The 9,566-nt window shown below is 39.8% G+C and overlaps 1 protein-coding gene and 1 long non-coding RNA gene across 5 annotated transcripts in view; one reads left to right on the plus strand and one right to left on the minus strand.

The window, feature by feature from the left end:
* The window catches only part of LOC104963892 (reticulon-4-like), a 46,621-nt gene extending 41,408 nt beyond the window's left edge, over positions 1-5,213 (minus strand). For 2 of the 4 annotated variants that reach the window (XM_010792568.1, XM_010792567.1), the window contains exon 1: positions 4,478-5,213. In XM_010792568.1, the coding sequence (XP_010790870.1) occupies positions 4,478-4,997 (520 nt within the window). In that variant the 5' untranslated portion in view covers positions 4,998-5,213. The remainder of the gene's footprint in view (positions 1-4,477) is intronic. The other 2 variants (XM_010792570.1, XM_010792569.1) reach the window with 1 other exon arrangement.
* A 2-nt stretch (positions 5,214-5,215) lies between these two features.
* LOC104963890 (uncharacterized) lies at positions 5,216-7,920 on the plus strand. The gene is made up of 3 exons (XR_800356.1): positions 5,216-5,304; positions 6,961-7,065; positions 7,818-7,920. It is a non-coding gene; the product is annotated as an uncharacterized lncRNA (long non-coding RNA).
* Positions 7,921-9,566: the final 1,646 nt, after the last annotated feature.

The following is a 9,566-nucleotide window of genomic DNA, read 5'->3' on the forward strand; positions in this document are numbered from 1 at the left end:
TTTTTTTTCTTTCACACAAATTTAAATAAAATAAAAAAAACTTATCGTAAAAAAACGGCTTTTAGCGCCATCTAAACACAGGTCAGGAGTGCTGCCATAACCCTTCAAATCAAATGCGCCGCTATGCGCCATATAGCAATGTAGGCGAATCACGAAGATAAGGAGGTAGGGGACTGCGCTCGACACTTTGAGGAGAGGAACCTATAGTCGTACACGCTTCCTTGTGACAAGCCTTTGATCAACTACCCGAGACATGACGACTACTGAAGTGGAAGGTAAGACCTCTCCTTATTTAACCAGGTGGTCCCATTGAGATCATCGATCTCTTTTTCAAGAGAGACCTCTCTAACATGGCAGCAAGTAGGTTACAACATGAAAATAAAACAACAGATAACACAAAAGGACATCGTATTTACAGGGCTACATTTACACACCTAGAGACATTGACAAGTATCAACCATATATTTATATCTCGCCCTGTCAATAAGCCTGGCGTTAGACTTTTTCGCTGTCCGTCATTTTGACAGACAGGATCGTAAAATATCCGTCATAATCCCTTATTACCCGTCGGGTCGGAACAGTTCACGATAGAGCATGCTCGTGAACTGTCAACGGGGGGGGGCGGTGTTATGCCGTGTGTGCATGCACCTCGCGGGACGCGCACAGCGTAAAGCAAGACCTCCCAGACATGTATTGATCTGTACGGCAAAGTACAGTTTGGAAACTATATCATTTCCTTTTGGAGGGCATGCATAACACGGCATAACACCAGAGCCTCGCTGCGGGGAAACGTTGGTGCTGTTCCGAGTTTGTTCTAATCTGTCAAAATGACAGACTGCTTTCAGATTTTTCCGTCATTGTTAAATAAAATATTCGGTTAACGCGACCACTGCTGTCCCAGCAACATCACTACCAAGCGAGAGAGTTTTTTCCAGAGCAGGGGATATTGTAAATGCCCAAACATCCCAGCTTATAAATACCTGGAAATGTGGACATTCTCATATTCCTAAAAACCTGTCTGATGATGCTGAGTGAGTGACTAGTGAGTTTGAGTTGAGTTACTTGAAAAACTAAAGTGAAACTTGATTTATTTTATTGCAGGGTCTGATTATTAAATGTCCTTGTTTATTTGTGAGATGCAGTGGCATAAAGAAAATGCTTACTTTGTTTGGTAGTACTAGTAGGTACAAAAACACTGGTTTTCTTGTTCCAGTCTGTTACTGTCACTTTGTTTTTGACACTTTAAAATACTGCTATGCTACAAAAATGCTGTAAAAATCAGATTTATTATGTAATAAAAAAACTTTTTCCCGAGTAAAAAAATGTTTTATTGGAAGAAAAAAAAATTCTGATTTTTTTTCTTCTTCCCTTTATTATTCAATATCGCGAAAAATACCGTACCGTGGACTTGTTATCGCGATATTATCGTACCGTGAGTTTTTGGTATCGTTACATCCCTATAAACTACCATTTTATTTATCATGAAAATAATAAAAGAAAAGTATCGAAAAAGAATCAGAATCGCAATTCTTGACTTGGTATCGGTATCGAAACCAAAATGTTGGTATCGTGACAACACTAATAGGTATGCATCATCAGCTGTGGACATATTAGCGCTTATCACAGCGATAAGAGGCGAGATTTAAAGCAGATTAACATGTGGCTCTCATCACATGTAGGACTTGTAGTCTGAATGCCAGCTGCTTTGTTGGCAGAGTAAAAACAACAGATATAGAACCAACCGTCAGGCGTGGTTGCTTTGGGGTGGAGAGGCTCCGACTCACCAGCACTTAACCCCACTTATGTGCACCAGGTTACGGAGAAAACAACAACAAAGAGCTTTAAGCCTCCGTGACTTGTGTGTGTGACATCTCTCCTCTTCATCTAATCCACCTGGCCGCATCACAAGCTCAGTAAAAACACACACTGACAGATGTGGGTGACACAAATAAGATGTAGGCAGGTGATGAGTGTTGATTAACGAGCATGTCAGTCACGCTGTCGGACGGGAACTAACATTTCACTTCAAAAACCTTTTTTTTTTTAAAAACCGATGACTTTAATCTGTGAGGTTAGGTCACAGTAGGCCTGAGACGTATGTTCACAGACAATACACTAAAGACAAGAAGAAGTGTGTGGGAGGGTATCTGGCTGCAGACTATGTGAATATTTTAGTGCCAAAAACCAATTTCACTTCTGTAAGCAAACCCATTGTCACTAGAGCTGCAAGCAATAATTGTGTATTTTCATGATCAGTTAATCTGGCAACAATTTCCTACAGTTATCAGTGAAAAGTGTATCTATAAAACGCCAGAAGCAGTCGAAGACTCCTATCAAAATATCCTGAATATCCACTTTACTATAAAAGTAAGACCAAGAAATGCAGCTTAAGTTTTCTTGACAGTTGAGAAGCTGAAGCAAGTATACCATACGTCTTAATTGGTAAATGCTATATTCAGAGTAATGTTGGTTTTCAATTCCTTTCATCAACGCCAGCGTGTTTTTCTCATGCGTCATGACTGGAAAAAAAAGATCCAAAGGGTGGCTTCTTTTCCTTTAGAAAGATAACAGCGTTGCTTGTAATACTGTATATCTGTAAAGTAAGTAAATCATTGGAACATGCTCAAAAGAGTCTTCACTGCGTTGGGACAACGGCTGTGTTCACCCCAAAAACCTGTGTGGGCCTAATTTCCCAAACAGAAATGTTATCAGCAATCGATAAAGAACTGAACCGTTCAGCAGACAAGGTATAATCAATAAATTAGCAATTCCTATTCCTAGACCAGAAGCATTTAAAAAAAAAACTAATCACCACTCAGGGAAAACATAAGTACAAAACTGCTTAAGGCTAGAAGACCACCTAAAATGACATTGATATTACATTAAAAAATGAAACTCAGATTAAATAACCTTAAAAGGTTAAAAGAACTATGAATTAATGATTTCCTTTTGTTCAGACATGTGACTGCTGCTTTAAGTGGAGCTCATGCTTTATCCACCTCCCTCCATCAGTGGGGCCTTGCCAGCAGCCCCACCCTGCCTCCCAAGCATGGAGGAGGCATATGGGCCTGTTAACCTGTCATATCCCGGTAAACAACAGCAGGACAAAGAGCACATTTTCTGAAATTACAATATTAAAAACGCCACTTATTAAGTGCCTGTGATAGATGCATAAAAAGAGGCTCACAAGGCCTCTTTAGCCAAATCATCCCCGGATTAAGGGTGTTGGTTTGGGTGGAGAAGGGGGTGAATGAGTGGAAACAGGCCGGTCAGAGCAAATGGTAAAGCGGTGATTGATTTTAGGGCGTTTCTGTTAGTGTGGCAGCAATATGGAGATGTAGGGAAGCCGACAGGGAGTGGATTCCTTTGTTGTGACTAATCTGTGGGAACCAGTGCTGTGCTACCAGCCCCTGCTTCCAATATCGGACATTATCATCACCCGTCATGCTGCTTTTAAAAAAAAAGAAAATCCTACTTAAATTCATCAACCATGATATAAAAGTGCATTTCACGTAATCTCTAAGCTATTTGAATTGAATTCCCCAGATTTCACATGAATAAACTGTCATGTTACTTCGATATAAGTCAACCTGACACCGGACATGAGACATCATCGGGCGTGTTTTTTTGACCTGGTTTTTAGCTTTAAGTTACATGATCGTGATACCCAGACACCTGATACCCTTTCAGTAACCTAATTTCTTTGTTTTTTCGGTGTTTAACCTAGATAAAACGCCCTTGTCCGATAACGGAACTATTGTTAGCAGCAGCGTGTATAGGCACATAGCAGATACTCAGTCTGACACAATTACAAACATAACTGATCAATAATCCATATGTATTCATGTTAAATAAACTTCACTTGTATATTAGGTTAAAATGTTAAAAGACGCATTTCAAGGCATAAATGGTGCAATAGTGCCACCTCATCCAAGCAACAGTATGCTTCATATTTGTCAAAACAGGTGGGCCTACAACAGAGCAAAAACCGGGTCTAACGTCTTAGCTTATAAACCAATAATATGTGCAAAAACACCGATGTATTAATCAACCTATATATAAATACTGTTAAAATTGTTTTTTTCCTTATCCTAATCACAATCATAGGATGTCAAACAGCAGGTTAGCTTTATGATGACCACCCCCCCTCCTCGGGTGTAGCATCCCTAGCTAACCGGCTAACGTCACCGTGTCATTACTAAATGTTACCAAATGCGGAGAAAATCCTTTAAATAAGATTAACCGGTGATTAAAGTTGGTTAAACCGACAAAATGTGGCGCTTTACGGTGATTATGCATCTCCTTGTCGGCGTTTTGACGAGCACCTCATGCTAACCTCGAGCAGTTACCATAAAAAATAACCGTTAAAAGCCCGTTAAACCGTTGAAACGCCGTTTAACTACATCCCACAATACATGTTTTATTACCCGTTCCAAATGCTTAAACTATTAATTCATTTCTTAGGTAAGACACTCACAAGATGTCGGAGCCGGTGGTTCCTCTGTCACTGCAGGTTTCTCTTCTGCTGCTGCTGCTTCTGCGGGGGCTGGGGTTTCTTTCCGGGGTTCAGCCGCGGGGAGGGCGTCGCTCTCCGGTTCAGGTTCGGGGATGGCCTCTGGCTCCGGTGCTGTCTTCGTGCTCTCCGGTTCTACTTTAGGGGCGACAACAACTTCCTTTTCTGGAACAAATGAAAAGCTAGTGGAGTCTGGGAGGATAGGCTCAGGCTCCGGTTCTGGTTCCGACACCTCTGGCTCCGCTTCTGTTAACGTTACCGGCTGTTCTGGTTCAGGGGTGAAGGACAATTTTGTGGACTCGTGTGGCGCACTATCTTCAGCAAAGTGGCGCTCCAAGGCGTCTTGAGCCCCTCCGACCAAGTCCACAATATCATCCACGCGGAAGAGGTCCTGTTTGGGCTTCACGTCGGTCTCCGGTTGGTAGTGGTGCGACTCCTCACTGAAAAGAGGAGTGGTGGAAGAGACGTGCTCGCTGTCTGCCATTTTTATTTTTTACCTAAACTGGAGATGAACAAAGTTTCAGGTCCGGAACTTTTGGGGGGCTCAGTTACCTCGTGTTGCACACTTTTACACCGCGGGGGGAGTTGTTAAACCGCGCCGGTAACTTCCTCCGGGTACATCTGCTCCGTGACACCGGGTAAAGTTGGACAAGTGCGCCACACGACAGTTGAGTGAAGTCGGACCCGTGTCTCACATTGACAGTCAAGTTGAGAAGGAAAGAGGGGGGTCACTACGCTGACCAATTACCTGCGGGTTAACCCATGAGTGACGTGACCTTTGGCCAATCAGAGTAAGTCAAAGTAACCTATAGCCACGCCCAGCAGGTGTCCCATTACCTCGCCCACGAAACCTCCACTAAAAGTTCACTCTGTTCTTCTAAGACAATTTCAGCTCCAACAGGGCACTTACATAACTTTAAAATTTATTCTGTAAAGTAACTCCTCCTGCTACTGTACAGCAAACACATGTCATACAAAGAACAGCAGAAGTACCCAGAAGTTTTACTTTAGCCATAGTTTTTGTGACTTTGGAGTGAGCTGGCATTTTTTACTGGAATAATTGTACATTATGATAGTAGTAAAACCACAGTTTATAACTGTTACAAGTAAACAAGTTCTAACATCAAGCACTTGTGAAATTGAAAACAGAAAAACTTAGACCTGTCAGTTAAAAGTACAATATGTTCCCATGAGATACAATAAAAGTATTTTTTAAAACTAGCAGAAAATGGAAATACTCAAGTAAATACTCATGTATCTCAAAATAATGAAAAAAGGACTGTTTGGTATCTTAATGCAGCATACAAAAAGATTATTAGATATTTGATACTGGAGATAAGACAGGAAGATGATATTAAAGATGTGTTATACTTCAAATATATACAGACATGTTGTACTTAAGTAAAGTACATAAGCTCATCTATGTATAACTTTTCTCACCACGTGTTGCAGGTTTAAAAAGGGGGAAGCCAAAGATGACTAGTCACAGTTTCATAACCGTTTGCAGAGAAATGCTACATTCAGGGAACCCAGGAAATGCAGCTTGAATTGCTGTAATACTGCAGTATTACAGCTAAATAGGCAGTTAACAGGTATTGTATAGCTGCTAATGATGTATCATTACCAGCTATACAATACCTTTTACATATGGACTTTATTTAAATATAATACAGACTGAAAGTGCAACACATGTTTATTTAAATCAGAAACATTCCAAAGGTTTTAGAGCTACTAACTAAAAAACGAAATGACAACAAGGTGGTCCAAATAAAAGGCAGAAGATCAATCACAGAATAATGCATGTGTAATTCTAATAATAAGAAAAAGATTAGAAACAACAGATTAACAGATACAAAAAATGCTAAAAACATTTTAAACAAGAAAACAAGTATTTAATACATTTGTGACTAACAGTGGTTATGCAACAAGTTGTCATAGTTAACATTAGTAAGTACATATCAGAATGTTTTTTGTTCTGCAAATTATCTCATGTCTCTAGAAAATATTCTTAGCTGCCCATTTTCTCCACAAGGGCTCAATAAAGTTCATTCTCAGAAAGTTGATTAGGAAAAATGATTTTGGTTGAAGCATGAAAAAGTGGAGAGTGAGAAACGCTCGGCTCCAGTTTGAAAGAGATAGAGTTACACAGCATACTGATGACAGGCGGGAGTCTATATATAACATGTGAGTATATATGTCTGTAAGCAAATATGGCTACTTCAACATATGATAATGTGAGAGAGGGACAGAGGGTCTGCTGATATATTCAACACTGAGCCTCAATGTTGCACCATACCATGAACACGCTTGACTTTATTTTCAATCAAACTCACGTATGTGGATTAATCCGCAGCCGACAAAAGGAATGCAGACATGATGTTACCCAAACAATAAAATACTTGTTTTCCTTTACTTTGGGAAAGATTTATTGTTTGTCTTTTTTCTAGGATGCAGTTTTGAGTGTGTCACAGAGGCTTTTCCCCGTGCAACTCAATTGCAACTTACCAAAGTTTCAACCTAATAAAGGTGCTTGAAACTAACTCTAAAGAAAGGTGAGTGCAGACAAACACACTCTAAGGTAAAGTAATGCTGAATGGCATTATACCAGGGGTGTCAAACTCAAGGCCCGGGGGCCAAATCCGGCCCGTGACTTCATTTTCTGTGGCCCCACAAGAGCTTGCAAAGAATATAATACGGTTACAGGCCGATTTACAGAAGTACGTTGCCCATAAACTACATGTCCCACAATGCATCTAAATTTTTCCTTTTTTTCTCAGAATTTCACTTTTTTTTCCTTCAAAATATGCCTTTTTTTCTTAGTAGTTGCCTTTTTCTCAAAATTTCACTTTTTTTCAAAATGTTTTTCTCTAGAATTTGACTTTTCTTTTTAAATCATTTTGTGACATTCTCACTGAAAATACTTGCAATTATTTGCCCTAGACTTCTTCTTTCAGACGTAGTTAATTATTAAGTTATTACCCTATCCGAAAATAATCCAATGCAGAGTCAATAAAGTAATATAATACGTTATTTTATATATATTAAATATTTATATATGTATTTTTATACAGTCTTAAAGTTACAACCGGCCCTTTGAATGCAACCATAATGTTAATGTGGCCTGCGATGAAATTGAGTTTGACAACCCCTGTACTAGACCGTGTTTCTAATTATATGTACTCTATATTGACATACATGTGTGCGTCAGAATAATGGAAACATCTGAATATAGGTTTTTCCTGTAAAATCTGACAAGTTTAGCGGATGATATTTGCACCATGAACTTTATTTTTTCCTTTTGCAGGCTCTAAGCATCAACTGGACCAGAGATGTTGTCATTTGTAAGTGAAAGTACATTTTAAATATAACATTTCAGTCATTTAGGTAATCATGAGCTAATATCCACCCGCAGTCCCTCACATACAACATATAAGAACATGACATTTATATTCATAACAAAAATAAATACATGACATGCAGAAAGAGCAAGAGCAGCATACACAAGTATTTACCACATGGCAGTACACTATAGCAGCAACGACACATAAAGTGCAAGAGATGATACAAGAGATGCCTAAAGTGCAAGAGGAGATACCCCTGTGTTAAAGTGCATTTAGCAGTGATTGCACGTCTGTTTGTTTCTCAACCATTCTTTGAGTTGACATTTGAAGCTATTGAGAGTGGGACAATCCCGTATCTCAGTTGGGAGGCTATTCCAGAATGAGCTGCCTTTAATGGAGAGGACATTTTGTCCAAAAGTGGCCTGTCTACGGTGGACCTCACAGTCTCCTCTGGTTTCTGACCTAGTGCAGCGTCCAGTGTGTTTTTTGTGGTTGGGAATTCAACAGATATCAGTAGTTTACTTATCCTCTTCCCAAGGAATGCATTCATGACATATATTTATGATAAACTTGAGTGTTGAGAAAAACTGTTGTATGCTAAACAGTTTGATGATATGAAAGGTCATCTAACGTAAGTTTACATCTTAGCTAGCGAAGCCAACGTTAGCGAACTGCCAATATATCTTACAAAAGCACAACTTAAGCTAGCTTTAGGTCAGCTCATGTGTCAAGTTTTCCAAACATGCTTGATTCATTAAGTCACCAGGGAAAATGTTAAATGAGTGTTTTTCTCAATGGAGTCTGGTGTCTTTGAACAGAGCAGACAAATAGGAAGGGCATTCTGACATGAAGTCACAGCAGTGAAAATATTCTAAATATAGCGGACACTTAAATTGACACAGAGCTTTTTTAGGTGTCTAAAATACCTTCAAAGGAGTACATTGCTTCGCTTCCTGCTGGCAAGGTGACAGAACAAAACTAAAAGATATGAAGTCAAGACAGGATTTGTAAAATGTTGGCATATTAACAACATGTCTGTGTGTTCATCATCCTGGGTCATGCGTAAAATTAGGTTATTATTCATGTGGGATTAATGCATGAGGATGATTCACCAACGACTCACTTAATCGACCAGTTTGCCCAAAGGTCGCTCACTGTCACTCAGAAATCAGAAGGGAAAAAACCAGACCAACACCACCTAATCATCCTCACTATAATGTTAAACTTTATACATAATTATTACACTCAAAGAAAAGGAATGAGGACAAAATGTCCTCACTTTGAAGGTCTGACACTCACATTGGTCCCCACTAAAATAGAAGTACAAAAATACCACTAGGGAACAGAAAGAAAGGGGGGGGGGATTACACAGCATTTTTCCTTTTCTCTACACACACACACACACACACACACCACACACACACACACACACACACACACCACACACACACACACACACACACACACACACACACACACACACACACACACACACACACACACACACACCTGTTGATATTTCCATGGATTACAGGTGTTGCTGTTGGTTTGGTATTGTGCAGAGCTGGCTGATGGGAAACACTTTGGAGGAGTGATGAGGCATAATGTTGGTGTTTGTGTGTGTGTGTGTGTGTGTGTGTGTGTGTGTGTGTGTGTGTGTGTGTGTGTGTGTGTCACGATGCATTTGTGAGTCTTTTCAGCACTGATTATGG

Source organism: Notothenia coriiceps, unplaced genomic scaffold, assembly GCF_000735185.1.
Source record: "Notothenia coriiceps isolate Sejong01 unplaced genomic scaffold, NC01 NC01_scaffold00036511, whole genome shotgun sequence".
Taxonomy (NCBI): domain Eukaryota; kingdom Metazoa; phylum Chordata; class Actinopteri; order Perciformes; family Nototheniidae; genus Notothenia; species Notothenia coriiceps.